Source organism: Numida meleagris, chromosome 3, assembly GCF_002078875.1.
Source record: "Numida meleagris isolate 19003 breed g44 Domestic line chromosome 3, NumMel1.0, whole genome shotgun sequence".
Classification (NCBI taxonomy): Eukaryota; Metazoa; Chordata; class Aves; order Galliformes; family Numididae; genus Numida; species Numida meleagris.
Genome location: NC_034411.1, coordinates 45,684,093 through 45,708,542, shown reverse-complemented (window position 1 = coordinate 45,708,542; position 24,450 = coordinate 45,684,093). Strand labels below are relative to the sequence as shown.

Genomic DNA, 24,450 nt, shown 5'->3' with positions numbered 1-24,450 from the left:
TGTTTAGCTACACTGACTGTCACCCCAAATCTATTCAAATAGTATTGAGAGGTACTCTGATAAGAGCTGCCATGCAAAATGGTCTTTCTTGAACCTTGAAATCAAGAGCAATAGCCTTTAGTTTATTCAAAACTGTAGCAACATTTCAGTGAAAAATAGTGTTGTTGGGTTTAAATGGAGTATGCACACATTTGTGCTGCACTGATCTGCAAATTACAGGCAGCTGGTACAAAACCTCTCCAGACAATGGTATTGCTGAGGGAGGCAGACCATCAGGAGGCTTAGCTCAGCAGATACCTATATAGATATAATATACATCAGACGTCCATTAGGCAATGCCTACAGGCACTGAGGAATGGCTTGCAGGCACCAAGAGAAACAGGAAAAATTTATAGGTCTGGTAAGTTATTACAGAGGATTTGTGCCAATGTTCTTTGAAGGGCTAGTGCTACTGGCAGAAAAACAACAGTGCATGGGGAATCGACCAAATACACCAGATGGCAGCAAGCCTTTTGAAAGTAGATGAGTTTACTGAGCCCATTTTAAACGTACACTCCAAAAACACCATAGGCAGTATTATAAGAGGAAAACTATGTAGGGAAGCACTAAGAACTGTAATTATACATAAAGCATCTGCAACTAGAGAGTGTGTTATGTTGCATGGCAGGGCAAACTGAACTCTTTCTGTGGCACAGTTCAAGTTTTGGTTCAACACAAAGTTTTTTAGTAAGGTGAATGATAATGACAAACTGCAGAAGTGGCTTTAGCCTGAAATACATTGTTCTGTAACAGCCTGTTAGATTTTCAGTAAAATCAAACAGAAAAAAGTGGGAGACCCACCACCATCTCCAGTTGATCATGGTCAGAACACAGAGGTCTGAACAGTGTGAGAAACTCCATGCTAAGGGCCACATCCTTTAAAATGATGGCCTGTTCCTACAGCCTTGATGGGAGTACACAGTCAAGGACAGGCTGGATGGAAGGAGAGCAGGAGCTTGGAAGGGAGATAATATTGAGGATCTGGAAGGAATCAAAGTAAAAGATGTTGTCAAGGAGAAGTGGGCTAGAGAACAGCTATTAAAATAGTATCACAATAACTGGTAGGAATTGCTGAGTCAGTTTTGATGGAAGCCGGGAAGAGTTTACAGAGAAGACCAAGAAGTGAGTAGAGCATCTGCAAATGTTTATTTTTAATGCTAGGTTTTCTTTTATTATTTTGAAATCTTGAAATGAATATATAATGTATGATACAGATTTACAGTATCCATTAAATCAGACACACAACCTGAAGATTGAAAAATACACTAATCCTTGTTCAGATTACAGATCCATCAGGAGGTGTACACTTCTGCACGGAAGTGGTGTGTTTTAAAGTGATACACAGAAAATTGGAACAACACCTGAAAATGCTGGAACTAGCTTCAATAACTAACTTTGAGTCAATGGGACAGATTTCTGTTGCTGCTAGAGTAAGTCCGCTTAGCCATTTCCTTTGGTTGCTGCAGTACTGCTTTGAAGAGCCATTCTCTAACCCAGACTTTCTTTACAACTTCAATAGCACTCCTTTTCCATAGATTTGAGTGGCATACAGGCTGTGGCCTTTGGCTATGGGAGGCCTGACTGTCTTGGTGGTGCCCTCTCTTTCTCCAGCTCCCTACCATGGAGTGCACAGGAGTATGAGCTGCCAAGCCTAATGAGGTGAGCAGCAGTGTCCTGGTGGACAGCTTCCCTTGTCCTGCTTCCCAGCTCTCTGAGACATCCTTGCCTCTTTTGGAAATAAACTGAGAAAGAGTAGTTCATTTTAATTTCTGAAGCTGAAGTCATTTTTAACTGTTGGTATTGCAAGCAAGGATTTCTGTGCAAGTGCCTCAAAAACGTATTAGACACCACCCACCCAGATCACTGCTTTGCCTGCAGGAGTAGTCAGCCATTTTTTCCATGTACACATATACCCCAGGAAATTTAAATGACTGCATAGCATAATTCAAAGTTTGTCTTGGGTGGTGAGAGTGGGGGGAATTAGCCTGAGGGAGAAGCAAGCCCACCAGGCCTTCATCCATCTCCTGGCAATATGGCACAGCATGGACTGGCTTTCCTCACTCAAGGCAGTGGCAGGGCTTGATTGTTAGCTTCCAGATCCCAGAGCAGCAGAAGGGGAGGCAGATGCCAGCAATGGTCATGGGGCTAGGCCTGTCTGAGTGAAGGTTTCTTGCACAGGTTTTTGGGATGACCATGAACCTAGAAATAGGCTAGTTACTTGTATGTGCAAAGAAGAATGGTGGATGTCTGAACAGAAAAAAAAGTAACTTCAAGCCAGAGCATGTCTCAAAAGAGAGGTGTGAAGAATGAACCTGACAGCCATTGCCACGTGCAGCATGCCTGACTGATCCATGCACAGCACTGAAAGAGTCATAATTGGTTAACATAGATACTGCTTTGCAATAAATACTTATTTTCAGCAAGAAATGATATTTATTTAAGATTCTTATGACTTATTTCTATTTTAAAACCATGCTTGTAATGCTGTCCAGATTCAGTGGGTGACCATTACATTCTTGATCCAAGGGAGAAAGCTAGGAATTTGTACAAAACCAGTAGGCTTTGATGGCTGAGTACAGTCCAGTCCCCAAGAAGTGACTCCATATTGGACAAATCTATCTTTATTTTGGCAGACTAGAGGTCCTCCAACTTCAGCCTAGGGACAAGAAGAGAGAATAAGGTAACTCCTCTAGTAATGGCACTGGACATGCAAACAACAAAATACTGTCAGGAATAACATCGTGGTAACTCTGAAGGCCTCAGAATATAGCTGCGGTGAGGGCTGTAGGGAGAGTTTTCTTCTACTTATTTTTAAAAAAATGGAGAGGAAAATGTTTTTTTTTTCCAAGCATACAGGTCATTCCTTTTGTCTGAAGAAGAGAGATCCAAGTACCAATTGTGGGTGTAGGAATATCCCCAGATCAGCATGAGACCAACTACACAACAAAAGAAAGTCTCTTAATTTTCCATGTTCTCTAACATATTGATTCCAGACAAAATGAATGTAATTGTCATTATGCTGTTTCTTAAAACCTATGCAAGGCAGGATATGAATACATATGCCTGCTGATTTGTGTGCATATCAGTGAATTCACCATCCATACTCTCGGATGTAGCATTTGTAGTAGCTCTGACCACCTGCTCAGACAGACCAGAATTTGCCTTCTGTCTCTGAGTAGTCATCAGCTTTGTATTGAAAAGTATCCAATACAATATCCTCCATAAAGAAAATCACATTTTATAAGTCTTATCATATGCTTGAGAAAATTTGATAACTGGGAACACTTTGAGCATTAGCTGCCAGGGGATTAAATGAAGAAGTGATGCAATGTTAAGTGGGAACCAGAAACATTCGCTGGTTTCCCTTTGTCTCTTCGAAAAAAGCAAAGTCCAAATAGCATATCCCAGGATCACTTTCTGCTGGGATGGAATATTCACAATACTGGGCTACTAGTACATACAGGATATGTGAGGATGCAATTCCTGGAGGAAGGAGAAATAATCCTACACAATTTTGCAGCTATTCTGATCAACAGTGTGAGGGAAGAAAAATGCTATGTATGCCTCAGTCCTCACGTTTCATGCAGTGACCTTGAACTGATGAAGCTACTTCTGAGCCTTGAAAACAAAAACTGACATTTGATCTGCTCAAACTCAAAGCTAAATTATTCTTACCTCGCAGTAACGTACACTTACAGAAGTGAATCCACCACAAAATTCATGACCATCGACGCTTCCATTGAAAAATCCAGGATGACTGCACATTCTGTTTTCAAGTATGGGAAATTCAATGTCTTTTAATCTGTTGCCCGTATCAGTACCTTTGAGAACAATCCAGAAAATAGAACAGTTATAAATGGTAGCCCTGGCACTGTGATGATGCAGTGAGGCCTGAGCAATGAAAGGGCTGGGATCTGTCCCCAGCTCTATCATAGACTCCAGCGTCCTGAAGTACCTTGCTAAAGGTTTTTAATTTTCAGTAATTGGATCATTCCTCTCAACAAGCAGTTTGCAAAGTGTTACAAAATAAAGCCAGATGCTTAGCACGCAGAACCATCATGTTTATTTTAGGCTTTCATTATGGTACGGTAGCAATGACTTATGTCAAGAGAAAAAGCTTGGATTTACTTTAAGTTGATTTGAATTCTTTCAAGCCTCAAGGTAGTGTTTTCCAGAATGGAACTACAGTTGAATTTTCCTAGAATACATTGTACTTAGGTGTGGGGCTCTGGCTCTGTTCCCACTTTCAATAACTAGTTTCATAACATGTCAGGACCCTCTTTCTGTTGTTGCTTAAATGCTATAATGGTCTGTTGATTTTTCCATTCTAATGCGCTTTGAGAAGAAATCTAGACTGCACCCTTTCCCGTGCGGCGGCGATCGCTAAAATGAATGCAAGAAGCTGCTGCCACCGTGTGGCAAGGTACACAAGAAAAGGCCTGTCTGCACTTCAGAAAAGTGTTACTGATAATACTGATGAACCACACCGCTGATAGAGTCATTTTTCCTAAGCATTATTTTCCTAGCATCAGTTTTATAGCTAAATGACACAAGAAGGGGAAAGAAGCATTGCAACCCATGTGAAAGATTATTATGGTGAAACACAGAGGCAGAAACATGTTCTGTTGAGATTTTTTTTCTTTTAATTTTATGAATGCACACACTAAGAAGCATCTGTTTTCTTCATTTTACAGGTGGAGTATTACCAAGGTGCTATCTGGTACATGGGGTGGGGAAGGCATTCCTTATGAGCTCAGAGAGGCAAAATGTGTGTACATGGAGAGAAAGAAATAGAATAATGTTGCCTGGTGACATCTGACATAGTTAAATTTTCTACATTTCTTTTTTCAGGTCCCACAAGTATATGTATTTTGGTAAAATGTTTGAGAATCCTCCTGAATTTTCAGTCTCACTGAATATGCTTTACCTTTTGTTTTTCCAAACGCAGTTAGAAAGCATACGGAGTTTCTTTCCACCATCAGATTTGTTTCAGGCAAGCAAACTGGTTTTACACGGTCAGTAATTGTTATAGGACTGGAAAATAAACAAAAACCAGATACTTAGACAAATGATCATCCACTTGTTCAGTCTTCATACTCAGTAGGCTCTGCTAGAAAGTGGGGAGATGGGGAAAGGTGAAGAAGATGATGGTGCTTTGAAACTATACAGATGATTATAAAATGGTGCCTGATCACATCCTGACAAAAAAGTTACTTATCAGCAACTGAAAGTCTCTGAGATGTATTTGTGGGCAAAGTCACAATGTGAGTGTATTTTCAGCATAGTGCAGAGTTAAAGGAACATGCAGAATCCTGAGCCCAACTTTAGCAGCACTTGGAGGTGAGGAGAGCCTGATTTCTCAGATCTTCTCTAACTCAGAGACTGTGGACATGTACAGAGACTTTATAAGAAGTGGGAAGAATGGATAAGTGAGTAAATAAGCAGACATAGCTTAAGTTACAGAATTCCTTTCTCCTCTTATGACATGGCTGAAGCAACTTAGGGTCTCACACATTGTCAAACATCCTACTTCCTTCAATAAAATAAATATCAAAATAAAACTCTTCCTCATCGCAGCTTAGTGCCTCAAGGCTTTAACATTGGAATAAAGCTTGACAGGGAATGGACAGGGACCTGGGAAACAGTTATGCAAGGGATGAAAACATTATATATGGAGGTCTTTGCTTTAGACTGTTACTGACCCTCACTGACTCTCAGACAAAGTTGACTGAAGCTAGCAAATGATGGATCACTATCCAGATCCATAGTTGATATTTATGGCATCTCACATGTAGAAAGTGTTCAGGTGGTGATTGTTCATGCAAAACTGGTGACAGTGCTATAGCATGCATAAGTGCATAGAGCCCACAATGAAAGAAGGAATGGACAAACTAGTTACAAGCAAATGCAAAACTGATGGAGCATGAGATTCTTATACTCACCTGAAATTAGAGGGATTTTCATTAACTGAGAAACAGAGAGCCTGAGTTGAAATTTAAGTGAAATTAATTGTTCTATGTTCATTAAAAATGAAAATATTATGGTGGATGCTTTAAAAAGAAAAGTCCTCTCAGGTCAAACACAAACTTTTCATACTCTTCAACCTATGTGTGGTGAGCGGAAGATCAAGAGGAAAACTGATGAGTAAGAAGAAAATTTGTAGGATCATTCCAAAATGAAACAAACAACGTTGAAATAAATGCACAGATTTCAGAGCAGACTGCTCAGATGTCTGAGTCACAAAAGAGGATTTCAGAAAATTACAATTATGCACGTGACTTCTTGCTATATCACAAGCTGGGTCTAGTTTTACTAAGTTCTTGGCCAATTTTGATGCTCATGAAACATGCATGTGGCCTGGCCTACAGCACTGGCATGGAAATTGGACATTTCCGCTTACTCCATGAAGAAGCTCTGGTGCCTCTTAGCCAAAACTTCAGCTGGTGCTCATAGCCCTGATTGCTCAGCAGGAAAAGTCTCCAAGCAGAAGATCCTTCAGACAGAATTCTACTTGGATTTATGTCTATACTCTCTGTTCCAGTGGAGCTGCCAGTCAGCGGGTGCTAAGAGGAACTCCCCATGGCAATCCCTCCCATCCTGAGATCGTCTTTCCTAAGCTGTGTAAGTAGCTCACACGAGTTCTACCAGTGAGGTCTTTCAGCAGGAGAGATGCTCAGCATTTGCCCTTGAGCAGATCCCTAAGCTAATACACTCTCACACAAATCCAGGCTAAGGTAACTCATTACTTCAGAATAAAGATGCTGAGAGGGGAAAACTTTGATTAAAATGGTACCTGTTCAGCTTTAGGAGGGCAATGTCTGCTCCGCTTGGTTCCTTCAGTAATTTGTGAACACTTCGGATTTGCAGGGATGGCTCTTCTGCATTTAGGTTCTGTACCCCAAGAAAGATCCTATAGGAAGAGGGCTCTGCTGACCTGGAAGAAATGACAGTGGCAAGGTTACACATCCATACATGTAATCAGGAATGTCACACATAAAATTTCCTGATTACTTCAGAGAATTGCAATTTACAAGATGGCTGGGTTTGTATTGGTAGTGGGGATTGCTGTGGCCAGGTACAAGATCTTGCACCTGGCTTTGTTGAACCTCATGAGGTTCTCCCAGGTGCACTGCTCGAGCTTATGTAGGTCACTCTGGATGACACTATCACAGCGTATTTCAGCGTGCTTTGGAAAGGGAAGATGGAAGAAGTAGCCTCTGTTTTGCTCTCCTTTTTTTGATGGAAACAGAAGTGGCAGAAAAGTCTACTTGCTGATTAAAAAGACAAGAAGTATGGTGTTTCTTGGGGTGATATAGCAAGCAGCGGGAAATTTCTTGACCCAAGTTCTCTTTTTACTCTAGCCAGCCTCAAAAGGAAAGACTCATTTCTCCTTAGATGATCAAAATGATGATGTGAGAGGGGAAGGTGACAAAGCAGTTAAATCACAGCTTTTAAAAGTAATAAAAAGAAAAGGAAAAAAACCTGGAACCTTGCATACTGGGGTGTGAAAACAAGAATGACACGCAATTATGTCAATGCAATGACATTAACTGCACCATCAGAAAATTCTCTAGATCTCAGAAGAATTTAGGAAGAGGCACTTCATCTTTCTCAGTCATCAGTCACCAATGTTATTAGGGCTTTAACTTAGAAAGTGATTCCCCAAGACACACAGGCACTCACTTCAGACATTAGAGATACTGCTTGCTTGCTTTAACTTGTAGAGGTGGTGTAGATGTAGATGTAGCACAGGCCAAGAAACCATCCCTCAAGATCAGCAAGTAAAGTGCCTAATCAAGCACATTTTATGCCTCTGCTGATTTTCTTATCCAGCTGTAAGAAATACCTGTCACTCATTCTATACTCACTCTTGCAAGCACTTAGCTGCAGTAAGGACCCACTGCGGATGTATCAGAGTGCCAGCACAGTGATGCATGTTGGTACTAGAACAGAGAATACAATAACCATATTAATCTAAGACTGCATAGTCAATTTGCTACCACCTGTGCTGTGTGCAGTGAGAAATACTAGCAAACAAGCAATATGCCCCATATTCAAATCTTTTACTGCTCAGAGATTGTCTTATGTTGATTGCAAGAGAAACAAAAAGCAAATTTTCAAAGGATAAACTACCTGCTTCAGAATATGAGAGCTATGAAAAAGAATTTGAAACCCAGATGAGGTTTTTTGCAGCAATGTTTCTTTTTGACAGGCCACTCTTGCTTTCAGGAATTTATTAAAAGTAATTAATGTGGTCTAACAATTTCACATGTGTTGTTCTAGGTTTATCTTGAGAAGCAATTAAGAAAATGCTACACACTACTTTTTGGTAGGATTGTCTTGGACTAGATCATTGCATAAGTCTTGCTGTAGACTTTTAACTTTTCTTGGGATATTATTTGATATAGTGATTGTCAACAATTGTGTAGAAACTTTCGCTAGCTTTTCTGTAAGCACTTCTTCATCTCCTGTTCTACCACTCTGCAGTTGTGGAAATGCCATGCATACATTTATTTTTGTACAGAGAGATGGTAGTCTTCACATAACTTCTAACACAATAGAAATCTACGTTTGAATATTTCTGGACTTAACTCCCCCAGTGCAGAATGCCTAACCTAATGCAGAATCCTTAGCTGTCATGATCCTCAATGAGACTTATTCTTTCTCCATTTCAGTAAATCTAAGGGTACTCAATATCTACAGCTCAAGTTTGCCCTCTAGAGATTCAGGAGAAAGTGGGAATTTTTGTGCTAATGACCCAATAGAAACTTTCTGTGGACATTATTTCAAAAGGAAAAAAAAAGAAAATAGTTAATTTCATATGTTAAGGTATTTTATACAGAAACCAACCCCAGTCTCTAGAAGCATATACATTGTTTTGTACCAACTCCTTTCTAATGCCTGTTCCTTGTGAAACACTGGTGCTGAGGAATGGTGACACAATCTGGAATATCAATACCTTGTCCTGAGACTGACATGCCAAGGCCAAGACCCTGGAGTTGCATCACACATGCTGTATCGCTCACAGGTCCGCCCTCTTCTCACTGAGAATTTTCCACAGTTATGCTCAGAAGAAGCTGCAGTATATATATTAAAAAAAGCTACAATGAAGAATTTTTGTTCACTTCTGTAATGCCACTCACAGTGTAATCTGATGAAAAGAGAAAGAGATGAGCTATTTTAATACCTTCTTCAGACTTTCACTGTTCATGTTGGTTAAAAGGATCTAAGGATAAAGAAACACGCAGAACCTTTGGATTGCATTAGATTATCATTATCCTGAGCATTTCAGCCTGGCACTAATACATGACATTCGACATGATGAGACATCGATTTCCCTGGCAAAAATTGTCAGCTGTGCCAAATGCTTAGAGATAGTCAGATAACATTAGTAAAACTACAATGAGTCCTACCTAAATAAGAAAATCTGTGGTGGAAGTTGAAGGGAAAAGAGAGCTAAAGAGAGGAAGTTTTTTGGCCAAGTTAATTCAGTACAGTAAGAATTCCTAAATTCTTCTAAACTTTATGGGCTACACCCTGGATGAGTTCAAACCAACCCCTGAATTATAAATGAAATTCACTCTCTGTCTCCTTGTCACAAAATTTTCCAGTTTTGCCCTCACACTTCTCATTCTGTTTCCTGTTAATCCAATAGATTGAGCTTGGCTACTTTTTAAGGAAGCAAGTAACGCCTTCCAGAGCTACATAATGCTTCTATGGATGTGAAATTTGTTAGTTTTGCTATGAGACAATTAGTAAAGTAACCGAAGGCAACAGACTGTAAGACTGATATTTTAAGTTAAAAATCTAGTATTCCAGGTTCTTTTGAAAAGAAGTCAGATCACAGAAGTGAAATTCCATCACAGCAATTCCAGGGAGCAGGTTTTTTTTACAAGCTGTGGTACCTGCTGTTTGTCTAACTTTTCGTATTCTTTTTGCCTGTGCAGCCCTTAGGTCTGGTTTGCAAAATTGATGTGCACAATTGTAACTCATCACTGCTTAGATGAACATACTGGATGGCCAGCATGATGAACATCACATATTTCTAATGGAGTGATCTCTCTTCACTGTTATGTATTGCTACACTGTCAGAGTAGAGTCCTGGCCTCTAGATGTTACAGTAGTACAAATAATACATGAGATGAAGAAGAAATAGATTTTCCACATCCCCAACATACATATATATACAAAGATATATGTATACATATTTGTACACATGTATACATTTTTTATATATATACATGTGTATGTACTTATATACGTATATATATGTGTATTGATACACAAACAACTGTCAAAATTCAGGCAAAGAAGGGAAGAGCAAAGCAAGTGCGTTGCCTCTGGCACATGAGCTGAGCAGCACTGTCAGTACACCAGAGGTGTAACTGGCAACAATTGCCAGGGCACCACAGAAGTTAAGACATCTTTTGCTGCTGAATTTTCTATAGACACTACGGCTGCTCAGTGTAATAAATAGAAAGAGTGAATGAAGGAGATCTGCATAAAATATCCAGGACCAAATTCAGCCCAAAAGAAAAGCAAAATGTCAAGGGACAAATTTTTGTCTAAATGCCATACAGATCTGTATTGAGACCTAAAGCTACTACCTACTCCAGCTATTTGTTGCTGAATTTAAAACTTTTTGTAACTGCCATAATACGTTGCAGAAAGGGAAAACAGAGAAGTCTGTAAGGATAATTACCGCAGCGCGGGATTTCACAGTACTCCCATATTTTTTCTGGATCTGTTGTGAAGCACCAAAGACCATTTACATCTCCATCAGGATTCCTGCAATACTGTAATAATTACAAAAACAAAGAATGAAGACTCCAAATGTTAGCCATGGAATGAAGAAGTCTACAGGTGCATGTTTACTAAAAAACGTTAAAATAAAATTTTGAATTATTTTCCCCAACCAGTTCCTCACTGGATGTTAAACACTTTTTATTCCATCAAAATTCACTATTTTCTGTATCTCAAAACCAACTGTAAAGTTAGACAAATACAATAAAGCAGCGATCATTTTCTGAATCCATCAAGAGTCAGCCTAGCTCTAGTGCTCTTTAAGTAAAGTTTGATGTAGGCTGACTAAGTGTTTTGCAATAAAGCACTTATTGTTGGCCTAATCCTTCTTCTACTGAAATTAGTGAGAGAAAATTAGGTTAGTCCTGAGAGTTTGCCAGAAGCCTGCTCAGTTGGTGACAGACAACAAAAGGCATTTCTCTGGTCCTTGCAAAAATAAGGGAAGCCCTTATCAACTCTATGTTTTACATCTATGCTTGAAATACCAGCATCTTAGGTACTATAAAACGCATCCTTCCCTCTTCACCACTGCGATAGGTCTGGGTTACATGATGATTTCCAGGTACGCTTAGACTCAATGTGAGATATTTGCTGAGTCATGGAGAAAGGAGACAATGTTCAATGACAGCAGTGGTAGTAGAAGATGTTTACATTTTTATCCAGGCCTGCCCTTGGATGAGTCAGAGGAGTGAAGTATTTGTGGCTATGAGGGCTCTGAGAACTCCACTCTTGACAAGTTCTGCCATTTCCAGTTTTTGCTACTGTGCCGCGATAGTCTTTGCCATTGCCGTTAATGCAGTCTGCGAAAAAAAGAGAAAAAAGGAAATGATTATCTACTGAATCTGTATGTGCTGGTGTTGTGTAAAGCAGAAGCCAGATTAAGTACTTTTTAGGACTTGCACCTTCTCTACTGTCTTCAGCAGAAAGACAAAGATGTACCCACAGTTGTGATCTCCTGCTTGTCAAGACAGATGTTCTCCTGGCTGTACAGATTTATTGAACTATAATTAAATATATTCAAGGAACTCCAGACTGAAACTTTCCTGAAGCATATCGCGGTATCTGAAGACTCAAAGATCCTGGCTAAACTAAAGTCAGGAAGCACCTCTGATGAGAAAGTCGTGTTTAAGAGTTAGCAGTCTATTACACTGAGACAGCAATTGTTGTCTCCAAGAACACTGCTTCAGGTACTTCCTCCTTCTGCGTGTAAGAGTACACAGTGACTTTTAGGAATGAATCTTTTATCCAGCCCCGTCACCCTCCTTTGCAATACAGATATTCAGTGGACACTCTACTGAGCATTCAGAAAAGTCACACTGCTTCAACCAACATAGACTATTAATTAAGGAAGAAATAAAGAAGGATAGAGCAAAAGCCTACTTCTCTTGGTGTATACATTTTGAAAAACACGGTTGCCTATGAACAATACAAGATAAGGACAACTTCCTAAAAACAATAAAACAAGGCACAAGCAAAATTCCCTGAAAATGTATTATCATTGTATTTCAACAACACACAACTACAGAAACACTAGAAGTATCTATTTTCATTCATTCTCCTAACTGAAGATGATATCCCATAGAATGCACTGTAAAATGGTACAGGCTATGGGTTATAATCTGGCTAAGGAGTATTTGCTGCAAAATTGATACAGTTGTGAAAACTAGAGGAGAGATGTGCCTGTATTGTTGCAGCACTACTCAAGAATAATTGTGCTAGACTGCAGCTCATTTTATCCATAGACTGTAGAGGAGGTGACAGCTACAGCCAGCTGTTACCAGATGTCGTGGGGGGTATAGTCAGGCCAACGTTTTGTGCCATTGTTGCAGGAGGGTCGTTTGGTGTGGCTTCCTCAGTATGGTCATCGCATCTCTTGAGATTGCAGTACTCCCATTGAACACTGGGGTCCGTGGTGAAACACCATGGGTGGCTATCACCATCTGGATTTCTACAATAATTCTCCCTCAAATCCCTGCAAAAATAAGTACAAGTATTAATGCTGCGTAGGACTGAAATTAATCACAGGAATGCCTTGCCAAAAAGGTACCTACTACACAGAGATAAATACATTTAGTAATTATTTTACTTATTACCAGATACATTATTACCATCAAAAACATCTACGGCTGTGATAAAACTGGAGTTTTATTTCCCATGTACATCAGAGTCGTTAATATATTTAAGCATAAGGAAATGTATCTCAACCACTGGCTTAAATTCTGGCTGCAATATGTTGATGTCCTGAGTAGCTAAATAAATACCTGCTATGACAATAAATTTATTTCAGAGTACATATATATGAGCTTACATAATGACGCGAATGTGCAAATTAGCTATAAATATGCTGGAAGATTTTTATTTTTTTAACGTCAAAGTGTTCTTTCTCATATGAAGAGGAACAGAAATTAAATACTCGTGCAAATTATTACGCTCATTAAGTTTATTTAAAACCAACCAAACAAACACTTGGTAATTCAGGAGGTGCACTGTATTTGCTGGAGTGAATGGAACTGAAATTCCTCTCTCCAATAATTTGCAAAGTTGCAGTATTTTCCTATCCCCAAATAACTGAAATACTTTTTTTTTTTTAATATGCCAGTCCACACTAATTCTGCATTTTCACAGCTACATTTCATTATTTTAAATGTCTGTGAGACTAATAGAAAAGTTTTCTAAGTCTTGGTAAAATTATAGTGAAATAAATTATCTTTTATAAATACTTTCCCTATCAGTGTTTTCACAGATGTGCTGAGATAACAAAATCAGTCTCATTTTCAGCACTGGTCATTGTCAGATAGAGAAAAAAAGTGAGATAAACATACGCATTTGGGAATTTTTCTGGGGTCTTTCCATGGTCATGTGGAGACTTGGAGTTCCAGGCTTGGCATTTCCGTCCCGATACAGTGATGGAAGTCGTGCCACGATAATTCAGGCCTTTACCTCGATAGCACTCCTCTGGCAAGAACACCTGTGTAGCCACATCTGCAGCAAAAAAAACAGAAACTAATTTCTTGCATCGTGATTTTATGGTCATATTGAGTAGGCACCAGAAAGCTTCAAACACGTAAGAGGACAAAAAGGACTGACTCATTTATGTAGTGGACTTCCTATGAGAGCATCTTAGCCAGTGTGAAAAACAGAAGGGCATTTCCAAATTTATTTAGAACTTCCACAGATTATCCTCATAGGTTAGATGCTGGCTAGTGGAGGGTGCATTCTTCAGTTTCATTTTGGTATTTGTGGAAATGTTTGAGTTGAAAATGAAAACTCCCCAAAGGTGAGAGATCTTAGTGATTTTGCCTCTATTTCTAAAATACAGATTATGTTAAATTTCTGTCCTCCTTTTATCCTTTTAATTGAACTAACACTTTCTTGTTATTTTCTCTTCTTAAGTCAATGGGTATTTCACTGGAGATTTTGTTACAATTGGACTTTGGAAGCTACTGTCCCCTCTTCTGCTGTGGTTGTTTTTTTGTTTTTTTTGTTTGTTTGTTTTTGCCAAAAATGGGACTTCCTTTTATTTAGCTTTTTTTTATCTAAGCTCTTTTTTATTTTTTTCACTTAACTTGCCAATAATGCCCTGCATTTGGAAAACAAAACCAAACAGAACACCTTTTTGATTCTGTAATTCTTCTGCTGGATCAGCTGGTGACTTACAGTCTTCACTGTACTTCCATTGGAAGTCCACTGTTTGGCAAGTTTTCTAACATACCTAGCAGAACAACTGCGTTAACAATGGTGACAAAGTGACTGAAAAAAATCTGATGTTCACAACGAGAAACAAGAAGTGTGTCTCTGCTTTGATGTCCTTAAGTGCACTGCACTACTCATACCAGTACTCTGTTCTGTCCCATCACATTGGGGAATTGCACAATATTCCCACCGAACACTGCTGTTGATAGTGTAGCACCAAGGCCTCTTCTCTCCATCAGGATTTCTACAGTAGTTTTCCTCTAAACCCCTGAAACAGAAACACTCACTTTAAATAACTCACTGGAGTAAAAAAGGTTTATGTACAGGACTATTCACAATTGCTGCATGCAGAACTCAACTCAGTGATTATATTCATTCTTTTTACAGATATATTACCTCATTCACCACTATTTTGGAGCTAGTTGATAGCCATTGAATTTATAGTCTAAATGTTGATGTCATGTGAAGAGTTTCTATGATGCATACATTTTTTTGCATACTTTCTGCTCTTTTTTTGAGACCAGGAAAGGGCAGTAACAGCTGACTTTGAAACACAAGCCATTGGTGCACCTGACCCTTACTGCAAGGCAAGGCTGGATGTCACATGGTGCAAGGTGCTCTCCGCCCTCAATAGCCTTCTGCAGTGATGATGGACAGGGTTTCACATGCCCCAGGAAATCTTACAGGATCCATTTCACAACCCAAGGGTTCCAAATACGGAGCTGAAAGCCAGGTTGGCCCCAGCTACCTGTGCCCCTTGATAATGCTCTATAGACCCAGCTCCTCTCACCTCAGTGCACAGGGAAGTATTGGAGCATCTTGAACCTTAGAGCATTGCTCTTCAGAAGAGCAGCACACTGAAAGTTTGTCAAAAAACACAGCCAGGGGTTTTGTTAACATAAAATAAGTGAATACTTACAGCTGCAGTGGGATAATAAGGAATGCAAGTACAGGTGACATAAGTACATGAGAATTAAGTTAGTTAAAAAAAAAAGGAGTGCAGAAAAAAAATGAAGAGCAAGACCTGAACGGCAGTAGTAAGAGGTGACAAAAAGAGAGAAAACACCTTATCAACATAACTGCTCCTCTTGTCTCTGTATCTGGATCACCAAGTGAAAACTATGTTCTTGGGTATTTGCTAAAATGAGGAAGCTCAGCATACTTGCAGGGATATCTGTCAGGAATCCAGCCATGTTTGTGAGGAAACTGTACGTTCCAGTGCTGGCAGGTGTTTCCTGATTCAGTGATGGCTATCCTGCCTCGGTAGTCATCTCCATTCCCTGAAATACACTGGGAGCCCAGGCCAGAGACTGGTGAATGGGTAGCTGTAACAGGATTTAAAAAAAAAAATAAGTGGAGAATAGAAAAAATGCAGCTAGACAATGCCTTCAACTATATTAAAAAAATAATTGCTTTCTATAATGGTGCCATGCAAATTTTTTCTTTCAGCAGAGATTATGTTGGTGAAAAGCCATGGCCAAGCCAAAGCACACATTTTCACAAGCAGTCAGGCTGGCAAGTAGGTGCCCTGTGTCTGCCCCTTTATGAAAGTCACTAAAGAGGTCACTTCAGAAGTAGGGCTCTGGAGTCAGCGGATTGGGAATGTGAGGCAGAAGGAAGAGCGAGAGAAAATGAACTGGCTTGGCGTATGGGGAACATCAAAATAAGAGTAATGAATAGAGCCACAGAACATGCAGAGAGTGAAAGAAAAGGGAACCTAAAATGCATTTATATTACATATACATTGTATAGGTAATTCCCAGAGCAGAAAAATGGGACTCAGAAAGGTTGGTCTGTTCTTTAAACTTCAAGTTTTAAGCACAGAATGGAGAGGCTATGGTGTCTTTCACTACTTCTTCATCATACCTGTAATTGTGCTTGCTGAAATGAACTACATCTAGCAAAGAAATGCAGCTGCTTACAGCACTGGCAAGAGCAGATGCTAAGAAAGCAAGCTCTACTGATACAAACACGAAGTATTTTCTCAAAGTGCAGTCTAGTTCTACTAATGGCAGTGCTAATGTCATTATTCGGTGCCTTGGAAATGTTCAGATCTAGCACATTCTTTTTCATGGTCAAAGTTAGCTAACGATTGAATTAGGTTTTCTCCTGAGGCCTGAACTTGTTTCTCAGGATTTACCCCTCACTAGGAAAAAGGCAGTGCTAGCTGCGCTGGCCAAACTCAGGTAAAGTATCACAATTCAGCCATGGAGGCTTATGTGTTTCTCATGCCTCTGCCTTCTCAGGTAACTGGAAAAGCAAGGTGCTTGGACAGAATGCCCTGCCTCTCAGGTGAATTGAAAAGTAAGGTGGTTTAAGACAAATCAGAATTTCCATAACACCTCTGGCATTAAAGTGCTTTGCTACACCTGCGCACTCAGTCACCTTACATGATTTTATGCAATAGAAGCATAGTGAGTGATTCTGCTCATTAACGTACACTTTCCCATATTCACAAGGATTTCCTCATTATACTCACAGCTGTTACCTCTTGTCTTTCCCCTCCCTACATTATTTTAATTAGAAGAGCTACCCTATGGAGTGATCTTAAGAAGTCAGACTCACTGCAACGGGGAATGTTGCAATATTCCCAGCGCTTAGTGGGGCTCATGGTGAAACACCAGGGCCGAAGTTCACCATCTGGATTACGGCAGTAATTCATCTTCAGATCCTTCCCTGGAAATCTGCACATGGAAAATGAAATAAGCTTATCAGTTTGCTGTGGGTGGCTGTAGCAATAAGGCTGATTGCAGGCAGGGTCTCCCAGGCACTGCAGAAATGAATGGGGCAACACAGCACTGAGCATGACTCACTGTTTCAGTGTATATCCATGCATATGAGGTTCTTGGGTATCCCAGCGCTGACACTCAAGCCCAGACTCTGTTCTGGAAACTTTTCCGTGATAATCTTCACCATTGCACTCCATGCACTCCACTGTAGGATCTATGTAGAATGGAAACAAAGCAAGATTCGCACCAGCCCTTGAACTCTGATCCTCAAGAAAGACTACACTGACAGAAAAAGAGAAATAATAGAAATTTCTTGTTCTTTTAGAAAGTTTTGCTCTAACCAATGATTAAAGGAATCCAGAAGACTATGAATGATAGCCTAGTCAGATGAATCAAGCTTTAGAGATACATTTGCAGAGAGGGCTTTGTCACATATTTGCATGTACTGATTGCACTGGAGTCTTTATATGTAACACAGAACTTGGGTCAGTCTTTACTCTTGCTAAAATTAAATAAATCAATAGGGGTAAGAGCAGAACAATACCAACAAATGACTAAAAAAAAATTCCTCGATATTTACAACATTTTTTTCAAACTGGAACCATCTAGGAAAACAATCCTTGTGTTGAGACATTCTTAAGTTCCAGCCTGACCTAAATTCACATTTGAAATCAATCTGCAATAATAAAATAAGAACAAACAGCAGGAATAATATTATGTCCTTGCTGAAAACCCCTTCCCAGTAAAATAAATATACCTTCTCCAGTCTGCATGACCTGGCCCTCACACTCTGGGATGCTACAGTAATCAAATCTGGTAGCAGGATCTGTTGTATAACACCAGGGTCCTCTTACATCCCCATCAGGATTTCTACAGTAGTTTTCCTCCAGCTCTGCTCTGGGGTGTTTCTCAGGCGTAAAGCTGTAATAGTATTAAAATTATACTTTAATTCAATTCATTCAGTAGAGCAGAAGGGATGCATCAGACATACTCAGCTTCTTTAGGGCTCTACTCATTCATAGTAGAAGTGAGAGAAACAGATTCCAAGTTCTAATCCACAAATGAAATCTGAAAACCATTTTCTAACTATCGTTAGTAGTAACCTCTTCCTAGACCCCAATTGCCAACGATTAGTGAGCATTCAGCTTGAAAGAACTCTGCAAATCTCAAAGAAATATTATCATCTCTACAACTTGTATCCAGCAATACAGTCAACTCATTGCAACCCGAGGGGCTGTGAAGTATTTTTCCTAAGACATCTACTTGAAAAGTGTATTATTTCTGGAGGCTAGTGAACTAGTGCAACTGGATCCAAACTTGCAGAGACTGAAGGAAGTCACCTGATGAATTTTCCTATAGCAATCATCCCAGAGAAGACTAAAAGGTTTTTAAGCTACAAATCTAAGTAAGTGGTTCGAGTTTTCATTAGAATGAAGGCTGTCAGGGGAGTCAGAGGGCTGGGCAGGCACCACTGCTCATTTTTTTTCGTATCTCCAACAGAGGAGAGAAATTCTGGCCTTACTGTCACCAGTAGTAAAATTTTCATTCAGTGTTGATGGAAGCAGCATTTCATCTTCTTAAGAGGCACAATAAGTAGACAAAACTTCTCTAGCTGACAGTGCAGCCTTTCCTTATCTAGACCATTGCAGTTCTCTGCCAGTAGAATCAAAAGTAACACGAGAGCTGAACATTGCCTTAAACTGTCACCTTTAATAACTTGCAGTATGAGTTTGTTTAGACACCTAAAGTTGGGGAAGCTTGGAAAAGATTCAGAACAACATAAAGGGAAATATAAATAAGGCCATACTTTGGATTGTGGGGTGATTTTTCTGCCCATTTCTGGCACGGAATACCTCTCCAAGTTTTGGCTTCTGTTCCTCTGTAGTCCTTCCCAATTCCTCTTTTACATTGTAGAAGGTAAACTGAAATTGAATTGTTTTTTTAATTCAATAGTGTTACAACATTGCATCTCCTAAAACTCAGAGTACGCAGATTTAACTCTGAAGTTAATCGGTTTAGATACATGTTTTGAACCTCCCACAGAGATGTGATTCCATAAGGTATTTTACAATGCATTGGTTAGAAATGAATAAGTAACTAGAGAAGAAAATTCCTGAAGCATTTCATGAAGCTAATAAAATCAAATTAGAAAAGAAGATGGAACAAGTTACAACTATGAATTGCGTACTTACATAATCATAATACTGGGATATAAAACAAGGTCTTTCTCTGACATCTGGAGATTCTTTGAAATGTGTTGGTCATAAGCACATTCACAGTATGAGTATCATGCAACTATCCCTTCAAGGGACTACAAATTATAGAATCATAGAATATCTGAGTTCAGGAAGTTCAGTGGGATGAACTTTGGGTTTGGAGGCATCCAAAAATAAAAAAAAAAGAGAAAAAAGTATTGTTCCCTCCTTTTCCTGAGAGGTGAAGGCTCCTGGATATAAAAATCATGTCCTCTGGTAATGACATGAGGATCAGATGTGTCTCTTCAGCTGTTTCAGAAGTTTGGAAGAGCTTGGACAATGGCGAGCAGTGTAAGGGAGCACAGATGAAGTTAGGGATGTGTCTTGATTTGTGCTAGTTTACACCAGTGTTACTTTCTGGCCGTCTGATACAGAATGCAATTAGGGTCAATGATACTCATTTATTAATTTAGAAGAGTTAATTTCAATTTAATAATTAATTACTTATACATATGTCTATTTGGTTTCAATATATGCAGAAAAATTCTGCAGCAGAAACTCCTCCTTTATCCATTTCTAACTTGAAAGAAAACATCAATTTTTACTTTAGTAAAAGATATTTAAAATGCTGAGGCACTAGCTGCAACCATTATTTCTACTAATTTCTTCTAAGTAAATACATAGTGGGAATAAAAAAGGAATAATTTTTTGCTTTGTAGTATGTTTCTTATGCCTGATCATAGTAACGCATGGCTAAAGGAGATCTGACTGAGTTCAGTCCAAGTCATATGTAAGAATCCTTTGTGCTATATGGGAAATTCTCTGGCAGCATCATGTCAGTTCATAATGGGTTCAAGCTCACCTCACTGAAACTGTCACCACCTGCAAGCATTTGCTCCTGCACCACAGCAGGAAATGCAAGGGTGCAGTAAAAATAGGCTTAGTGTATAGATGTGTAGCATCATACTATATACATACTTTTCTTCTCATAGAGAACTGTATCTTCACTATGGAATACGACTGTTGTTTTGGTATTTTCAGCCAATGTCAAACACTGTAGCTTTTTCTTGGTGAATAGGAAGGCTCTGTTGAGAAGAACATAGGAAATAATATCTTTAATTCAGTTCAAATGTTAAAATTTAAATTGATTTTCTATAAATTATTATTTTACTAGGACTTTCTTATATCCACTCACCTCTTTCAGAGGCGGTACTCAATATTTGAGAGACTGATGTTTTCTACTGCTCTGAAGTGGCTGGCATTTTCAAGATGTGAGAGTATATGAATAAGTTACCATCTGAGAAGCTAGCTACAGCATTGGCAAAATGCTGCCAATGGCATTCTAGCTGCTTAGGTTAGTGCCTTTCCCTACAATGAATTAAAAACATCTCACTTTTCTTTTTTGAAACAAGGCAGCATCAAGCTAAACAAGTGTAAACAGCCCTGCAGGTAGCATTGGATAAGAGCAGGAACTTGGGCTTTTGTAGAGAAAGACTGATGCACTGCAGATTCACCCTTTACGTGACCTTTTGCTAATTCATGGGTGGAGATAAGCCACAAGACAAGGGCACAGGCAATGCTGTTGTAGGCTGGGCTGCAGCAGCATGGGGATGCTGGTGTGGGAACAGCTGTAGCACCTGGCTCCTAACCCTGGATTACCTATGGGTGCAGATTGTGCCTCCAGCTCCTCAGACAGCCCCTGCTGCCTGCATAGCCACCTGCCCTGACCTCGGGAGAACAAAGGGTCTTCCCAGGAGGGACTTTGCAGGAGTTGGCACCTGACTGGCAGTCCCTTGTGTTCCCCAACTGCTCTGGACTTGTTTTACGCAAATGTGTTCATGTACATCCCATGCTGAAGTTCCCATCCTGGTTTCTGAGTACCACATTTCTGAAGAGGATGTGTAGAGCAAAAGGATTGAAGAAGACTCTGTATTATTGTATTACAATGTCTCTTGTGGAAAATGTGCACCACTTCACTACATGTGTTGAAATGACAAAAAAAATATCACTTGTTTGCCTCTTCCATACTTTCTTTTTCCAGCTACATATTCCAACAGTTTATTTATTTATTTGTTTTCTGTCCAAATTTGAGGATATGGACTTATTTCAAGCAACAGCAGAAAGCATTCTAAGATGCAACAGAAATTACCTGCAATTAAAATTTATTTCAGCATCACATTTCTCTGCACATTCTTTTTCATTATTTGTACTGTACAATTCTTTATTTCTAGTAAGTATCCAAACACCATTTGTTCTGAAATAGTCATCCAGTATGTCTCCTTTCACTACAAGAGAAGAAAAGGAATCAGGCATTAAAAATTAGAATTCCACAGTCAAGAAGATCTGTGACTTTGCATCCCACTTTTCATACAGCATTGACAGGTGAAGTCACCATTTATCTAAAGCTGTCAAACAAACACCAGTCAGAGAAAGATGGGAAGTGGTATCAATACTAAAGTTTTGGAGAACTACGAACTGGGAGAACATGATATTATGACCCTGTGTGGAAACCACAATCACCACAGTTTCATTGGTCACTGAACAGTGGTTTGTCCCCATATATCTTGTCCTGGAGTAAGAAATCCCAATCATAAAATGACAACATAATCCTTCACAATGACCGTCACTGTTTTGTAGTAATGGCTTAAGCAGGCTTAACAATGAATTTGTCAGGCTGCATCTCTGGTGCAACAGAATATTCCAAGATCATAAATTAGTGAATCAATTAGTGTGATTATATCCGAAAGTCACATATGCATAAGATGTGAATGACATATTTGCTCATATATTTAACAATTAGATCTAAAATATTCTTACTCATAAAGGAATTTGCCACCTAATTATTTTTTTTCGTGTCCATAAAGATTCTGTGTTTCTGTTCCTAATGTTAAGAACAGTTTGTTACCATACCCAGTACTAGGTTACAGAGTTACAGAAGTGACGTGGCTTAGTTATTTTATTTTTCAAGATAGATTATTTTTGACAGACACAGGAAAGTCAAAGCTGGGGAACCAGCCCCAGCATCATTTGTACATAGTTCACACAACTTGTAGATGCTCTTGAAATTCATATGTTGTCTTTAGTGGAACTGCTAGCTTCTCTAGGAATTGTAAAAAAAGGTATTCTAGGCTTACTTCTGGAAAAATAAATCTTGTTCGTTGAAGATTTAATTTCTACCTACTGCTCAAGAACATAAAGAGTATTTGTCTTAAGAGTTTGACAAGTGAAAGTGTGAAGTCACTGGAGTATCAGGGAGATTTTTTACATCCTATTTTTAATTTTGTGTTAAATAATGCTTTTAAAACCTTTAAAACTCCTGCCATAATGGATGAAAATCTGGATCACCATGATTGGTAATTCTTAGCAGTAGAAACAGCTCCAGGATTTGATCCAGGGCCTGCTGAATTAGAGATACTGCCTCACTGGCTGCTGTGGATTTTCTCAGAGGCTTTTGGACTACTTGCTGAAGGTGTCCCCATTTCTGGCCATTTGGCATGCTGGCAAATGCTGGCCATTTGGTCCCTGTGCAGATACCAAGGTTGTTGTTCTTCTGGTGCCTCCAACAAGCACCAGAGTGACGACACCTCTGACTGTTCACCCCTAGCTCTTGCTGGCCAGAAAGACCCAAACTGACCATTGTCCGTGTAAGTGGTGACACATGGATTTGGCGACCCACCTGCACAAAATGAAATCTGCAAGCTTTTGGCCCTCATCTCACCCACGCAAGTGGAAGGAAAAAGACTCTTACCTGAGCTGAGCAAGAAAAGAAGGAGCAAGGTGGCTTGGCTAATTCCCATTTTGGCCCAGCTGGTGGGCGCTGGAAGTTGTGTCTGTCAGTGCACAAAGTTTTATTGACTTGTACTGGGTTGAGGAGGCATCAAACAAACAGGGCAGGCAGATTAAGTTAATGATTCTCCCACTCTGTGATCCCTCTTTGCCATACAGTTGACGTTCAAACAACCTTGAGTTGGATATTACCAAATCAGGTTCAATCGTTTTTATTGGATGCTGGGAAATGTGAAAGCACACTCTTGTTTTGTGGGGCACGTTTTTATTCTCAGTTTGCTTGGCCTTATTTCGCTAAAGCAAATATGGAGATCACAGTGATGGAAAGTATAGGAGCTATCTCTAGTCACAATTTAATTCTGCACAAAGCTGTGTATTCTTCCTTAGGATGCAATGGTATCTTCAGTCTCAGACTTGCACGGTCTTGGTTGGAACTACTCAGGATTTGTAGTGCTTTGTAAATTGCACCCCTATACCAGACCCTGATAATTCTAACTGTCTCAGAATTTCTTTCAACTATCTCTAGTTTCTTTCCCGAGAGAAAGAAGCTTCATTCCCACAGTTGTTTCCCACTTCTGAGTTGTGTTTCTTTGTTGTTCATTTATTGGGAAGTACAGCTTACTTTGGTGCAACATGTAATGTACATGTGTTAAACAAGTAAAGCTCCTGAAACCTCAAGAAATCTCAGGACTGCCCAGACCTCACAAGACACAAAAGAGACCCCCACACATTTCAGTAATGTTTCCACTCCTATGGGACTCAGCTGAGGCAAATCAGGCAATCAGTGCCCTATGACTTTCAGCTGGTATACCTGCCAAGTTGTTAAAGCCCTCAGCTGAGGCTAGCAAGGCCGGGTTAGATGAAATTGAAGTTAGGAATTCAGGAAGTTATTTTTGGCTCTGTTGGAAGAATGATGTTTTTGGAAGTGGTTGTCAATGGTTTACGGGCGTTCAGCCCGGTTCCGTGACGAAGGGGACGGGGGACCCACGGGCCCATACCCCGGGAAAAGGAGAAAAGGGAAAAGGGAAAAAAGGGTAAGGAGATGGCCCTGAGAGCAAAGAGCAGCGGCAACAATCTGAGGAGAAACAAACTAATTTACTAAATAAGACATCGGAATGCAAAACAACACACTATAATACAATATAATTACAATTTAAGCTGATAAATCCAGTACAGAGAGAGAGAATGTCCCAAAATCAAGGTAG

The 24,450-nt window shown here is 39.6% G+C and overlaps 1 protein-coding gene across 1 annotated transcript; it reads right to left on the bottom strand.

Moving 5' to 3' along the window:
- Positions 2,533–23,256, bottom strand: LOC110396056 (plasminogen-like). Its single transcript, XM_021391343.1, has 19 exons — positions 23,208–23,256; positions 21,609–21,744; positions 20,438–20,544; positions 19,072–19,186; positions 18,022–18,185; positions 17,349–17,478; positions 17,101–17,219; positions 15,698–15,860; positions 14,676–14,803; positions 13,665–13,824; positions 12,621–12,814; positions 11,494–11,642; positions 10,742–10,835; positions 8,999–9,116; positions 7,908–7,982; positions 6,833–6,973; positions 4,967–5,073; positions 3,715–3,860; positions 2,533–2,695 (listed from the first exon to the last, which is right to left on the bottom strand). Exons 1-19 carry the CDS (start codon positions 23,254–23,256, stop codon positions 2,534–2,536), a joined length of 2,457 nt encoding a protein of 818 aa, XP_021247018.1. The 3' UTR covers position 2,533.

What these genes read in the sequence shown, in the direction of transcription:
- LOC110396056 (XM_021391343.1), bottom strand. Translation starts at nt 23,256, where the DNA reads ATGGGAATTAGCCAAGCCACCTTGCTCCTTCTTTTCTTGCTCAGCTCA. An exon ending in GGTCATGCAGACTGGAGAAG is followed by an intron (nt 17,479 to 18,021) that starts GTATATTTATTT and finishes CATTCTACATAG; the next exon opens with ATCCTACAGTGGAGTGCATG. An exon ending in CCTGACAGATATCCCTGCAA is followed by an intron (nt 14,804 to 15,697) that starts GTATGCTGAGCT and finishes TTTCTGTTTCAG; the next exon opens with GGGTTTAGAGGAAAACTACT.